Source organism: Callorhinus ursinus, unplaced genomic scaffold, assembly GCF_003265705.2.
Source record: "Callorhinus ursinus isolate GAN/ISIS: 27379988/994484 unplaced genomic scaffold, GSC_fseal_2.0 scaffold23, whole genome shotgun sequence".
NCBI lineage: Eukaryota > Metazoa > Chordata > Mammalia > Carnivora > Otariidae > Callorhinus > Callorhinus ursinus.
Genome location: NW_027397085.1, coordinates 2160073 through 2176605, shown reverse-complemented (window position 1 = coordinate 2176605; position 16533 = coordinate 2160073). Strand labels below are relative to the sequence as shown.

Sequence of the window (16533 nt, the reverse complement as noted above, 5' to 3'; positions counted from 1 at the left end):
GATCCCGGGACTCCAGGATCATGACCCGAGCTGAAGGCAGTCGCCCAACCGACTGAGCCACCCAGGCGCCCCATTTTAATTGATATTACTGCCTGAAGCTTCTCCCAACTAAACTCTAGCACCGTTTTCACTTAGACAAACAGAAAAAATAGAGGTAGACATTCTAATTATTACGTTAAACTCAAAGTAACACACATTGTTACACTTAATTTTTGAAAGGTATATTTCTGGTAAAATACTTTAAAAATGGAAGGAGATGACAGCTGATGAGCACAGAGGTCACCTGGAAAGCACATGGTGCGTCTAAGTGGCGACCCCCTCTGTGCCAGGTGGGCATAGAGGGCCAGGACTGCCAGATCTTGTGCCTCATTCCAAAAAAAGGTGAGATTTCTGGGTTTGTTTTTTAATGTAAAAACATCTTGATTTCTGAATGGTAGCAAGAGATTAAAAATATTTTAAAACATGATGTGTATAAATATTAGTAATAACACTATGGGCAATTTTCTAGTCTATGCCTGGAAAGGAAGACAAACAGAATAGCATGCATCCTCTCAGCCTTTGCTCTCTTCGCTTTCCAACTTACGGACTGCGAAAGGAACAGGGAAGGGGAGACAGGACTCAGAAAGGCAGACTACACCCAGGCAGGGAATGAAGCTGGCCAGGAAGAGAAGCAGAGGGAAGGTGATGACAGTAAAATGAGAGGCAATTTTATTTCTTCAGATGCATCATCCTTTCATCACTGCTGGTACATTTTACCATTGCTGGCACCCGATTCACTAAGAACAAAGTGGTGCATTCATTTTGTATGATAAATTCGGTTTAAAAAGGGAAAACAAATCTAAACTGACTATATTGACAAATATACTTAATAATATGTATTTCACTTTACTTTTAAAACAAATATATTTAAATATCAGGTATAAAGTTTTAAATGAGAATTAGTATTTACCTATTGGATTAAAAACATGCATTTGCATTCCCACAGGAAGTTTTTTCTCCCCTATGTGGATATTTTCTATCTTCTGATCAGTAGTATTATTCAGTGTTATTTGTACAGAGACCATCTTATCACCAAAAATACAAGGCTGTCTTGGAAAGAAATAATGGGCAGCTAGTCCTCTCCCACTCATCCGATGAAGCAGCACATGAGTTTTCACTGGTACAAAGACAGGAGTCCTGACCTATTGCACATTGGAAAAACAAAGATGAATTAGTGATTACAGTTATTCTCTCAGAAAACATTTAAAAATTACACATTTTTTATTACACTATCCTATTTTTCCTCAAGTATTATGTAAGCCACAGTAACAAATATACCCATAAATATTGTCAGAAATTATATAAAAATGTAAAGAAAATGCCTTCAAAACAGCATTAAAATTTTTCTGTAGTCCGCAACATATATTAAAATATTTTGATAATATGTGCCTAATAAGAATAAGCTGTTGTATATTCAATTTTTTTAGAGTTTATAAATTTCATTAGTTTTTTTCCTAGGTACACTACATTTGGGGATCTTGCTAATTTTCTTATTAGTTTTAATAATTTATCAGTTGATTTTCTCAGATTTTTGAATTGTAAGATAGTATCATCTACCAATAACGAACATTTTGCACCTTCATTTCCAATCTCAACTCCTTGAACATTTTTCACCTTGAATTTCTTTCACTGTAAAATGAAGACTATCACCTCCTTTAAGGTGGTTTCTTCCTTTGCTTTAATGATTAAAAAGATCTTCCCTACTTTGAGCTCAGGTAACTATTATATTTTCTTCTAGAGCTTTCATGGTTGCAATTTTTAATTTGTGTGGAACTGATTTAGATATACTGACCTCTATACTTAATCTTTTTCTCCAAATACTTAACCAATTGTCTGAACATGATTTAATGATTAGCTTTTCTTCAGTGACCTGTAAATGCAAACATTATTTAACATACGTGGGAGACATTTTTGGACCTTGATTGAGTTGTTAAACCAGTTCCACATTGTTTTATTTCTTACAACCCTACAATATGATTCAATTATTTGGCAAAACAAAGTGTCTTGTATCACTACATCCCCTACCACCCCACCAGTATTTTCTTGGCTAATTATCTCTTTATATTCTTCTGTTGAATTTTAGCCTCTTTTAGTTAAATTCTCTCCTCAATCTTGAGTGGATTCAGAGGGAGCATATTAAATGAAGAAACACAGTCCTTTCTAAAATCATGTGATGGCTATCTTCCCATTCAAAGTCAAAGTATTGCATGTGGCTTGACCTGACATGGCACACTTTAAAAAAAAAAAAAATCAATTTGTAATTAAACAGGCCTAATCAAGATTTTTTCCTAACAAGTGTGCTCTCCCAAACTAGATTTTCTACTATGAGTACATTTTAACCTATTCAACATGTTCATCATGCCAAAGATACCTGACATTAAAACTTAATAATATTAGTTATTTAAAATTCATCAACAAAAATCCAAGAGTTAAATATCATATATACAAAATGATAAGCAGTGTCTTCTAAGCATCATTAAAATATAGTATTCCTTCTCCAAAAGCTCAACTTGTAAGAGTGAGCAATTTAAAATTATCATCTTAAAAAAGCACAAAAGAGCTTATTTCTAAAACATAACAAATAATTAAGTACATTTTAAATTCTGGCTACCTAAAGTAATGGGGCAACTGGCCTATGCATTCTACTTTGGCCTTTTGAGGATGCTAGCAGTCTAGCATTTTAAGTTTTCAAAACACTTCCACTTCTAAGCTTAGGTTCTTTTCCATGTATAAAAATTATTTTCAAAACTCATTTGTTTCATTGCTCATGCTAAGTTCTATTTCCTTTACAAATTCTGGAGAGTTTAGTAGCATAACCCAAGACAGCAATCCTTGGCAGGGAACATTCATTTAAAGATATAATGGACATCATAAAAATAAGTAAACAGATACAGAATATGTATGTGTGTGTTTGACTGCCCAAGTATATATACACATATTTATAAATTTATACTCAGCAAAAATCTTAAATTCCCATGTCACTGAGGCTATGATAATCAACCTTACACACAAGCCTTCAACTGGATAATCATATTTTTTAGTATCTTATGTTTACTCCTTTAATTAGATGATAACATACTGGAGATAGTAATTCTTATCTTATATTCTTCATTGTTCCAGAAACACATTGTCATTAAATCATTAAATACATGCTGATAAAGCCAGTTTTTCCTCTATGAAAACTCATAAAAGTTTGGGCAACACATAATATGAGGAAATAAAGTTGAAAGCTGGAGAGAGGCAAGTGTAGAGTAGTAGAAGAAAAGAAGAACAGAAGCAGGGGTTTGGCTTACAAGCAGCTAGGAATCAGCACTTTAACATCATATAAGGTGCTTAGAAATACAAGGAGGGTACACCCTAAGTCACATAAGACTAGCAACATATCTTGGTTGGTTTATTGATTCTCTCTCAGTCTAATCCTGGAACACATAGTGCAAATATTTTTTTCTACCCTGTCTCAAAATTCTGTGCAAAAGGAAGAGATACATAATTTTTTCCACTCATTCTATCCATACTCACTCAAGTTCAAGAAGCATTACCTAGTAAATTCAACATCTGAAAAAGGTCCTCTCTGACAATCCTCAAAGGTGAACAGAGAGGTCTATATTCTTTTCTCAATAAACAGCCTCATAAATAGTACTTCGTGGTAATAATACATACGTTTTAACTATAGAAAGGGGCTAACTGGAAATGTTGATTTTTTAAACCTGTTTTCTAAGATTATACAGATCATATTAACTTCCTCCGCTATCTAGATGAATTACATACGTGATATTTTGTCCAATAAAACCAGTAAGTTCCATAAATCCTTCAACAATTTTTACATGCAATACAATTAATTAATTAATTAATTAATGTGAAAGCAAGATTTTAGTTCAATATTTTGTACATCAGATATCTATATTCCAGAAACACGTATGATCTGTGTCTATTTATATTCTAAGATACAAAACACTGTGAATGGCTTTTCTGACTTTGCATTTTATAAATATCAGTAATCTTACTAAAGGTACAAAATACAAGGTAAAGGTAACAAATTAATTACAGAAAGACCTAGATTTGGGTGGTGAAAATAAGGGCTTATTTAAAAAAAAAAAAAGGTAGATATTTAACAAGTTTGAACAAAACAGATCATCTTAGGTAAGGGTTGGCAAACTACAGCCCACAAGCCAATAACGGCCTGCTGTCTGTTTTGTAGTTTTACTGGAATACGGCCATACTCATTTACATATTGTTGATGGTTGCTTTTTGGCTCTGCAGTGGTAGAGCTGAGTACTTGCAGGGCTTACCATCTTTACTGGTAGAGCTGAGTACTTGCAGGGCTTCCCATATTTACTATCTGGACCCTTTACAGGAAAAGTTTGCTGACTCCTCATCTAAGGGCACACATTACGTACTTCCTCTTCTCCTTCCCTTCTGTTGTTGTTGGGAAACAAGTCTCCACAGTCTGCCATGTTTTTGAACATCTTCTCAGCAAAGGTATTAACAACTTGGCTCCTGAAAATCTTTACAAGGATGTTTGTATAGCAAACAGCCTTTGAAAACAGGAAAATGCCTCCCTCCAGGGCAAAGTTGGGACAGATTAGCTAAGGGCTCTTTATAAAAGATCGGGATCTTCTCCTGTAGAGGTTCCTCTCTTGTAAAGCAACACACCACACATGGAGTCATCACGTGGCCTTCATCCTGTCACCATATGGGAACTGGGGCTTAGAGAAGAGGCACACGAATGATGTTTCTGGCTACTGCTATTGCTGTAATAAACTGCCCTTTGTCTTTGACACAGTAGTCTCCTGTCTTTCACCAGTATCCACGAAATTATCTTAGGCTAACTTGTTTGCTTGCGAGGAGGGTTAACATCTCATATCCTTCACAGTTCTTCATACCCATTTTTTGGGGGTCACTCAACAATTCCCAGATGCACTTATTCCAAATAGCTAAAGTAACTTTTAGTAGGATACCATAAACAGATGGGTAGGGGCAACTGCCTGAGGGGTGGACATGAGCTAAAAATCGAGCTTACATTCAAGGGTGCCTTTTTGGAATGTGCAGAGTAGCACCATATGAGCTAGTGGCTTTGCTAATGAAAATACTACTTTAAATAGTAGAAACTAGTTTTTTTTACTTCGCTTTATGAAAGTCCATGCTGATCTGATTGTTTCTATGAGTTTCTTAAGTATAATGATGTGTTCTGATAACTGATGATGAGATGTCAAGAAAGTTCTAGGACACTGAAGAATAAGAATAATTACATGTTTCATGATTGCTTTTATCTCGTTCATGACTAAGTGCTGCTCTTTTGAGGGAACTTTCCTCAGTATTTTACCCTGTAGGGTTATGTATGGGATTATATGCTTAACACACCCTACTATCTTCCAGGAACCTTGCCACATTTAGTTCTTGATGGAGCTTGCAAGTTCTTACACCACCTCATGACCTGGTCACAGTTAACTGGTTCTGGAATAGACATCTGGCCCAATGAGTCCCTTTCCCAAGATTTTTGGGTTTGGGACCTGATTAGTCAAACCTGTCTCTCTCAAGTGGCTAAAATTCTGAGATTTAAAACTTCAATGTCTCTGGTCACGTTTCCTGCCATATTGTTCTGCAGGAAATAAAGCAAATTTCAAAGAAAAGCACAGATGAGAGACAGAGAGTTCTGCTGGTATCTTTGGTTTTTATACTTCTTGAATCTGACACATTCCTGCCCTTCCTGAAAGCTTGTTTTGTGAAATACTCCGGCGTTCCTTCTAGTACCTTCCTTTATCTTGTTTGAGCTAGTTCAGATTGGGTTTCTATCTTTTAATTCCTCCAACCAACTACTGATTGGGATTAGTCAGATTTCAGGACGCTATTTGGGGGAGCAGGGAATAAACTCCAAATGGAAGAATAGGTTTTCTTATTCCTTTTCCTAAAGCCATAGTAGATACAGAATGGAGAGATCAGAGACTCAGGTATAGCCTCTAATTAGGTTGAACCACATGAATCTATCAATTCAAAACAGTTGAATTATCAATTCATATGATTCAACCTAAGAGGTTGCTTTGGTTCAAGACTACTTAGTCCTATCTTCCATAGGAAAGAGGAGTCCTTGATGTGGCCATCCTGTCACTGGAGTTCTACACTGAGGTTAGAAAGCAAAGCCACTGCTAAAAATAAAGTACCACCTTGCCTTTCTTTGTTCTCTGATTCTGTGTCTCCCATGGGCATCTTGGGGAAAAGGTGGTCTTGTCCAAGAATTGGGTATTCCAAGGCTCCCTGTCGAATAAGATTATCACTATTTCAAATGCAAAGTAACTACTAATCATTAACTTACTCACTCTTTCAACTAACATTTATTGAGTTAGTTGTGTCAACTATTACACTAAGGGCTATGATACAGAGACAAAGACAAGAGTATCCCAGTCCCCAAAGAGTTTATTTTAGCTGGGGAGAACTACATAAATCAACCAGTGTGATAAATGCCATGACAGTGATAAGACTTAGTACACTAAGAAAACACAAAAGTCATAGTTGGCACCTAAGGGAGAGATCAGGGAGGAATCCACAATTACATGAATGAACTAATAAGTAAAATCTGATCACTTCTCATTACCTCTGTTACCACCCTGGTCTGATTCACTACCATCTCACATCTGGATTATTCCAACAGCCTTCTAAGTGGTCTCCTTGCTTCTACTCTTGTATCCTACTGAGCACAGATTGAACACAATAGCCAGGATGAATCAGTAAAAATAAAGTTACATCATGTCACCTCTCTGTTCAAAATCCTCTAATGGCTCCCAATTTCACTGAGCATAAAAGCCAAAAATCCTTATAAAGGTTTGTAAGGCCCCATATGTCCTGGCCCCCTGTTGTTTCTTTGACCTCATTTTCAATTACTGTTGAACCTGTGACTCACTCCACTCTAGCCACCCTGATTTCCTTGATATCCCTTCCACAAACTAGTAATGTTCCCACCACAGGCCCTTGGCAAGGGTTCCCTGAAGTGTACTACCTCCACATACTCACAATGACTCAGTTCTGATTCATCTTTGCTCGGATGTAACCTTTTTAATGAGGCTTAACCATTTGCATTTCTTCCATCTGATTCCCTTTTTCTTCTTCTATAGCCACTTAATACCTTCTCTAACACTACAGATACAATTTGCTTATTTGTTATGTTTATTATCTGTCATCCCATTTATTCCCCACTTTTATGTTCAATGTGTAAAGCATAATTTTACTCATTTTCAAAATTCAAAGCATAATTTTACTATTTTAAATGATTATAGAGGTTTGTGGATAATATACCTCTAGTGTTGGTCTTAACTCTACTTTATTTGATGCTGGGTGCTCAATCATAACACTGTTCCTATAAATACTACGGTCTTATAGGAGCGTACTCTGGTGATAAGTGGAGATTATCAATATTAATATCTATTGGGATATGACTTGACTAGCAATTTTCTATTATGTGTACATGTAATTATAAACAAAAAGATACCATTATTATTTTTTCAAGATTTTATTTATTTATTTGACAGAGAGAGAAATAGTGAGAGCAGGAACACAAGCAGGGGGAGTGGGAGAGGGAGAAGCAGGCTTCCCGCTGAGCAGGGAGCCCGATGTGGGGCTCGATCCCAGAACCCTGGAATCATGACCTGAGCCGTAGGCAGACACGTAACGACTGAGCCAACCAGGTGCCCCAACATACCATTATTTCTTAAAGGCACACCCAAAGAACAACTTATTAATTAGAATGACTTCTATGATACAATCAATCAGTCTCAGAATATCCAGTTTGGATAAAAGCATTACTTCCCATTAAATATTAAAACTTGTAAAAAAAAAACTTGTAAAATAGGATACTATAAAAGACAATATTTGAAAACATTAGTTTTGATTTAATTATTTAACTATAATTTAAAGAATTAAAAAGCTAGCTGCATTATAAGCAAATGATATGGTTTATCCTCACTATAATTCTTGAAGAGGTAATTAGTTCAGTAACTGTAATAACTCTAAAATAAAAAGCCTCCTTCCAGAGTTAACAGAACAAAAAGCATCAAGTTACAATGAGATAATCCTCTACAAATCTTTACACAGCATATGTTTAAATAATAAAAGTCATTTGTGTACTTTTAGATGGTTTATGAAAATAACCAATCAATTCTGCAGACACAACATTATTTCGAAAGGAAATCTATGTGACTCATGATGCCTGTAGATACACAGAGACAAACCACACATATTTTATCAGTTTATTACAGTAAGCAAATAAGCGTGGAATGAGAGTGCACATAACTGTCTACTTAGCGCTTACTGAAACATTTATAAGAGCTGTTATCTCCCTAATAACAGACAGACAGCGTGCAATTTTAGAGAGGAGAAAAGCTTCATATTTTTTAACACTTCACTAAAAAGTAACTGAAGAGTGTAAAATGAAAAATACTCTGTGCAGTTAGCTGGTAATGGACCATATTATCAACTCAAGTTAGATTTATAGGATACAAACTAGTCACTAATAGTTATTTTATGACATAGCATGTCTGCTTTTTTTTTGAGATTATTAAGATTAAAGTTGTAAAACTTCTTTTGAACATAGCCGTTCAAAATGATTGAATTATAAAATTTAAATGAGAATTGAAAAATAAAACATGGAATATCAAGTAAGTGCCTAAGAATAAACCTTATTCAACATTTGCATTACTATTTCAAAGATAACACTTCCATGTAAAGCTTTATAAAAACAATGTTTTCCAGCTTTTTATGCTTTAATCCACATTTAGTCAATCATGTTTAAGTATTATCAATCTATTCTGTTTTTGGACTTCAAAAATATGAAGATCGGCAGTATATAAAATGCTCTCTTTGTATCTGGTTTTGTTTGGCTTATTTTATAGCAGTATCTATTTAGATTTATGATTTATAGAAATGACTGGAAAATAGGTACAACAGAGATAGTTTCATGTTTAAAATTAGTATTTTAACCAATATATGTCCCAAGTGATAAGAGTTGTAATGCAGAAAGCTACAGTATTGTCTTCTTTACTCAGTAAACTGTAGAAAGTGAGTCTATTTTACTTTTAACCCATAGTATTGACACCAGTACTTAGTAAAGAATAAAAAAAGTGGGGGAAGCAAATTTTCTTAACTCTTAGCTCTACCTATAAACATAAACTCAAAGAAATATATGTCCATTCTCCATCAAATATTGCTCTAAGCAAATGGTTTATAATCCTAAAGATAACCTCCTCCTTACATATGTAAATTTGGGTATTCTAGAAAGTAATCATGTTAATTTCTCATATTTTATTTTACTAATCAATATATATGTGAAAAACATGAGACTTTTTTTGCCTATTTTGTTAATAATCAATATATTATAAAAATATATTTGCAGAAAGATCTGAATACCTTATCAACAAACATTTAATGAGTACCTTACTTTATGCATGGTGTTAAGCAGGCATCAGCAAATTCAACTTGTGGACCAAATCCAGTCCACTGTCATTGGGATACAGCCATATTCCTTCATTTACATATTGTCTTACGCCAGCTTTGTACTACAGTTGGTAGAGCTGAGTGGCTGTGGCCTGCAAAGCTGAAAATATTTACTACTTGGCCTTCCACAAAAACGTTTGCTGACCCCCCTATTATGGGAAGTATTCAGTTTATATGGGTATTGAGATGAGGGGGGAGATTATAATAATATCCTATTTTTTCTCCTCTCCAAGTAAATCTATAGTAAACCTATAAGCTTCAATGTCAAAATATTGAATGCTTCTTATAAATTTGAAATCCAAATGCACATGATCTTTTACTTACCACTTTCATGGAAAAATAGTTCCATAACCATGGATAAAGATATGTCATTCTATTCTTAGATATGTTCAGCTATTCTTTTTTTATTTCCTTTCTGACATTTGGTTAAAGGGTGCTAAAAAAAACAAAACTGATTCTGGTTTTCAAAGAGTTTAGCAAAAATGGTTCTAATAATTGATCACAGCGACTTTCATTAGAACCAGAATATTTTACATAAGTACAAAACAATTATGTTGTTATCTAATAGATGTGATAATCATTTGATCTTAGTAGTTCTACTGCTTTCTCTGATATCAATGACATAATGTAAAAAAGAAAATTTTAGTGCCCTCTTCCATTGTAACCAAGCTCAGAACCTTGCATTATCTTTGATACCCTCTTTACTTCCAACAATTAGTTGACAAGTTTGATGTCTCTTATATTCATTTCCTTCCTTGCTGTCCATCTACCACCAGCTTAGTTCAGGTCATCATTCATACTTGAAACATTAAAAAAAATGTTTATTTAAAATAGCAAAAGTAATGCATGTTTCTTAAAAATAATTTCAAACTATGTGGACAAATAAGTAAAATCTCTCTCAGATTGAACCCTAATTAATAATTTGGTGTTCTTCTTTATCTTTTGCTCCCTTCTTACTTCTGCCTGCCCATGGAACTTGGTCTCCCTGTCTTTAGATTCCTTAAACTCCAATCTGTACCACATAATCCTGTAAAAATCATCTTCTGGGGTGCATGGGTGGCTCAGGCAGTTAAGCATCTGACTCTTGATTTTGGCTTAGGTCATGGTCTTAGTGTCGTGAGATTGAGCCCCACGTTGGGTTCCATGCTCAGGGAGATGGCTTGAGATTCTCTCCTTCTCTCCCTCTGCCCCCTGCCCCCCCACATGCTCTCGCTCTAAAATAAATAAATAAATCTTAGGGAAAAAAAAATTTTCTTAAAGTGCACCTCCCTTATGTGCTCAGCAAACTCTGGTGGCAAGTCCAGGCTTTGAAGCTAAACAGACTAGAGCTGAAATTCTGGCTGTGCAATGTACTAACGCTTACCTAACTAACCCTATGACACTAGAAAAGTTAAAACTCTAGGAACCTCAATTTTCACATCTGTGAAATGGGGAAACTACTGTTTATCTTTCAGGTTGTTGTAAACCTAGGCTGAACATTAAAACAAATTTGGAGGAGTGAAGGATCTGAGGAATATAAAAGGCCCAAGTAAGAAAGATAAGATTTTTAGAGTTGAAATAAGAGTGTGTGGCTAAAATCCAGTACAGGTGAAAGTTACCAGAACTGAACAGATGAAGAGGCTGTGAGGTTACAGATGCACAGGTTGTTAATGATGTATAAGGTGCCAAGATTTTCAGTGAATGTGGTTAGTGATGAAGGGATCTCAAGATGAGAACGACAAAGAAAGGAAGATCGTATAGTAAGATGGGATGGGCCCCTTTGGAGGAAGGAATGCGATGACAAGGGAATGACCCAGAAGCAACAGTTGCTTTGCACAAACAATCTTGCTGGTAATAAATGATTTCATCAGAGTATTATGAGTGAGGTCATGCTGAGAATATTTCCAATAGGACAGCAAGATCCAAATAGCGATTCCCAGAGAAAAACTAGGCTATATAACAGTACTTTGTAAAAGTAAATGAGAGAAATTGGTAGCTGTTCTACATATTTTACAGTTGGGACCACTGCATCTAAATACTGGCTTTGCTGCTTCCATGTAAATGAACTGTAACTCAGAGGACAGAGGGAGATGGATCTCATCTAGGTGAAGTCCTAGAGGAAGGGAAAGAAGTATCTTAGTTGATGTACAAATTGGAAAGGCAGTATTGTCACGGTTTTTTTTTAATTTTTAAAAAATATTTATTTTTGAGAGAGCGAACAGGGGAGAGGGGGAGAGGCAGAGTGAATCATAAGCAGACTCCATGCTGAGCATGGAGCCTAACGCAGGACTTGATCCCACAACCGTGAGATCAGGACCTGAGCCGTGAGCCAAAACCAAGAGTCGGGCACTCAGCCTACTGTGACACCCAGGCACCCCTGTGGCTACTTTAATTTTAAATAAGAGGTCCCTCTAGGGATGCCTTCTTTGACTCTGATAGAGGGGAAAAGCATCCTTTTATATCGTAGATGCCAGTCAGGTGTACCATAAGTTGCTGAGCAATTCTGGACATAGGGTGAGGATGGGGAAATAGGTCCTTTGAGACCATAAGAACACACACATATTTTTTCTGATCTTTGCATAAATATTTTAAATTCTTCAGTGAGGAGGTAGGGATGGGAAGAACTTGATTTATCACATATTTGGAGTCCATGTCTGTGGTAGCAAAGCCTGCTGATCACCCAGCCTTCTCTTTGTTAAGGTCACTTGACTATGAATTTTTCTGGATCAAGTCCTGGGATTGGGGTCTCGGTCACTGTACACTGGCACGTGTTCATGTATTTGCAAGTTATACCTAATTTTGACATGTGAACTATTTTTCTTCAGAAGCAATGAAGGCTATGAGTTCCTTATTGTCAGGCAGAGTTACGGTTGGCAGTGTTAAGAAAGAAAACACTAGATTTTACGTTAGAAGATGTTCAAGTTATTTGATGAGAAGAAAATCGTTTAATTTCTCTGAGCTTGAATTTGTAAAATAAAGGGTAACATACCTAATTCATTGGATTTTAAGAGGATATAGTGAGATACTGCATATGAAAGTGTTTTGTAGATGAAAGTGTTCTTTAATTATTATTAAAGACAGTGTTTATTAGCACAAGTGAAAAAACAGTGGCAGAACTAAGATTAGAACTTAGTATTTTTAAGTGTCATTTCTGTCAAGCAATAAGCTACAATTCCTTTTTTAATAAATACAAAATACTCCTTACGATAAAGGAAAATAAAGATCACTTGTGCAAACTAGTGGGGAGCTTTTTTTCCTCTCCTTCAGAGAACTAGATGAAGTGGGAAGAACTAGTATTTATTATTTCTTTCCAAAGATTAATAATAATTGAGGAAACTATTTCAAATATGATCTTAATTGTGAATCAGTATCCTTAGTCAAAAGAACTTCTGAAAGCAAATCAATAAAATGAGATTAGAATTGTTTAAAATATCACTTCTTTAATAAACTAGGTATGTATGTAAAAGTGGATTTTAAGTGGTAATTTCATAAGCACGTTAAAAAGCATAAGAATCTCAAGAGAAGTCTGAATGCCATAACATCAGAGGAAGACTACTACTCTCTGACATATTTTACATTTTTTATTTCATCAGTGGTACAGTATTAATAAAACCTCTAGTATCTATATAGCTATCTTCAGCACTGAAATTATAGAATCCCACTTTTATACTAGTTATAAGGAATTAACTCTTAGAATTTGAACATGTTGAAAAGAACAATGCAGACTATCTTTAAAAAAAAAAAAAAAGTAATGAAGGTAACCTGAGGCAGCTGGATGGGACACTAGACCAGATGTCAAGAGACCTGAGTTAGAGTTTCAACTCAGCCATACATTAGTGGTGAGATCTTAGCTAATTCACCACCTCACTTAGCTTCTGTTTTTCTCTTCTGTAAAATGGGGCTAATTATACATATCCTGTTGGTTTTACTGAGTTCTTATGAGTATAAAATGAGATTGTATATGTGAAATTGATTTTTAAACTGTTCAAGAAAAGGCATTATTGGGATTATTAGTAAATTGAGTTTTCAGTCAACGTTAAAACACCAATCTGTCAGATAACATAAGGTCATCAGGTTAAAAGTACATATCAAAAAGCTGAATCACCATTGGAGAGGGGCTTTTAAAACAATATTGCTGTATTTATTGATAGTACCATCCAAAGGCCTTTAAAAAAGTAATCCCTTCCCCCATGTCCTTTTTTTCTCTCTGTTAGTTGTGGGTGAAGAGGACTGTTCTCTAAAAGGTTTCTAAATGATGTTGATGTTAAAAAATATAGTATCACCATTTAACAGCCTTTTAAAGAACAGTCCCTAGTATGGTCTTTGTTAACAACTGAGGGAGGAAGGGACTATTTTTTCAAAGGCTTTTAGAGGATGTTGTTAAAAGAATATATAGTGACATCATTTAAAAGCCTTTTAAATAATAGTTCTTCCCTCCCAATTGTAATGTCCTTCGCTTTCATTTATTTTGTACTACAAGCTGAAAATGGACATGCCAACATATTATTGGCCACGGCAGGCATTTGTTGGATGGAGAACGATGTATTGCTTTTAAAAAGGTCACTGCCCAGAAATAAATCCAATTCTTCAAGAACACAATACCATTTCTACACAGGAGATTGCCCACCCACCTTATCACTGAGTTGTAGTACCTTTTGCTTGTTTTCTCTGAGTTTACTGAAGAAGATATCATGAAAACAGGAAAGAAGTCATTGCTAAGTCATTCTAAGATTTCCTGTGGCATGAATGTAGTCCTACCATCTATCCATCCACTTCTGCTTGAGTTAACTCTCCATCCAACTTACAACAAAATCTAACTTCAGTTCCCATTCTTTTATTAAACTATTTCTGCCCACTATGCCTCTCATTTTAAACTTTACTCCACCAGGAGATAGCAGTGGACACTTAGGGTTCCTCTCCACATTCAGCTCCCAGGCACAGGAAATATTAAGTCAACCATTTGGTTTAAAGCTTGTACAAAGTCAAATAGCCAATAAGGTTTGAGATAGGTTAGGTCTGATTATCTTTCACATAAAAAAGAACTAGCTCCAGGGGTATGATCACAGAATATGAAACAATTTTCCATCTCTTCTTGTGTTGAGTCTCTTCAGAAAACTGTCATCTTAAGAACAAGAATTCCTAGACCTAAAACACTTCGTGAAAAAATAAGCCTTTAATAAGTCTAAAAGCACAGCCCTCCAAATACACTGTATCCCAATTCTAAATTTTAGTGTGCTCCTTACTTTTTGCTAATCTTGCACACAGAACTCACTTGTTAGTTCTTTATAATTTACCTAAGTCACAATAAATCAATAATGATGTACCATAATAAATCATATGGTTTAAATATCAAACACTACCCTCAACACATCACTCAGTTCAAGCCCCAATTTATCCACCCAACTCTTCCTGATTTTAGCTCAATGAGACCCATTTTGGACTTCTGACCTCCTGAACTGTAGGATAATAATAAATTTGCAATGTTATCAACTACCCAGTTTCTAGCAATGTATTACAGCAGCAACAGGCAACTAATAAAGGTAATTTTGTTGTCTAGTTAAAAACTACTGTTCTGAATTCTTGTGTCATAAAACTTATCCATGGAGTTCATAGCATATGTTTGTTTGCATGTATCTTTCAATGGCTGATCTATGATCTGAGAGGCATCAAAAATTCTGTTTTCCCTATAGTATATTCTCATTAGATTTAAGTTTCAATTAGCATAGATACTAATAAATTTGAGTGTCTCTCAAACCTGGATAGCTATTTGTCAGAATTATTTAGAGAACTAGTTTTTAAAAAATATCCCTTCCCCTAAATATCCCTTACATATTTTTAATGATCACACTGAGCTGGTTTTGATGAATCTAGTTAACTGATAGGTACTGAGAACCAATGAAAAAAAAACCTGTCTTCCAAAGGCTCCAATTTAATGCACTGCTTATTATACGAGACTGCCTCTTACTCTTTAGTATTTATCAGCCTTTCTGATAAAATTTGCATATACAAACATTTTATATGAGTTCTACAGAAGCAAAAGGGGATTATTATAAGTAGTACTAGTCACAGACACCTGGGTGATGGGGCACAAAACAGAGAAGTTTCAACAGGGGAAAAGGAAGGAACAAGAGAAATATGAGAGGGTTTGGGTGGGGCAGAACAAGTTTAGGATAATGAAAATCTAGGTTAGAGAGAGAGTGGGTAGGTATTATAAGAGCAATAACCCTAGACAAACTCTTAAAAATGTTACAATTTTTGGGGTGCCTGGGTGACATAGTTGGGTGAATGGCCAACTCTTGGTTTCAGTTTAGGTCATGATCTCAGGGTCATGAGATTGAGACTCACAGTGGGCTCCGTGCTGTGCACGGAGTTGGCTTGGGACTCTCTCTCCCTCTCCCTCTGCCCCTCCCCACCATGCTCTCTATTGCTCTCTCTCTAAAATAAATAAATATTTAAAAAGTAGCAATTTTTTCTAGAGTCACCTTTCTCTGAAACAAGCACAATAAAAAAGTCAGATTTTTAATTTTTTTAAGATTTTATTTATTTATTTGAGAGAGAGAGAGAGCGAGTGAGCATGAGCAGGGAGGAAGGGCAGAGGGAGAATGAGAAGGAGAAGCAGATCCCCTGCTAAGCAGGGAGCCTGTTTTGGGTCATGACCTGAGCTGAAGGCAGACCCTTAACCGACTGAGCCACCCAGGTGCCCAAAAGTCAGATTTTTTAAAAGGATATATACACTTTGCAACCATTCATATCAAAGTTAATGTTATAACTGCTGGGATATACAATGTGGTTAGTATACCCAAGGGTACTTATGCAACCAGGGCTATGTGGAAAAGTGGAACCACCAGAAATATAAGCAAATGCTGCTCAGAAAAAGTTCAATTCAAGTCTGTGTTTGTATGACAGAAACACATGTAGAATGGTAAAATGTCGGGGCGCCTGGGTGGCTCAGTTGGTTAACATCTGACTCTTGATTTTGGCCTGGGTCATGAGGCCAGGGTTGTGGGATCAAGCCCCATGTCGGGCTCTGTGCTA

General features: G+C 35.7%; 1 protein-coding gene across 3 annotated transcripts in view; it reads right to left on the bottom strand.

Moving 5' to 3' along the window:
- AP3B1 (adaptor related protein complex 3 subunit beta 1) overlaps positions 1-16533 on the bottom strand; it is a 274921-nt gene that overhangs the window by 34396 nt on the left and 223992 nt on the right. For 2 of the 3 annotated variants that reach the window (XM_073905296.1, XM_073905297.1), the window contains exons 23-24: positions 1866-1909; positions 950-1182 (exon numbers count right to left, since the gene is read on the bottom strand). In XM_073905296.1, coding sequence (XP_073761397.1) covers positions 950-1182; positions 1866-1909 — 277 coding nt within the window. The remainder of the gene's footprint in view (positions 1-949; positions 1183-1865; positions 1910-16533) is intronic. The other variant, XM_025892636.2, reaches the window with a different exon arrangement.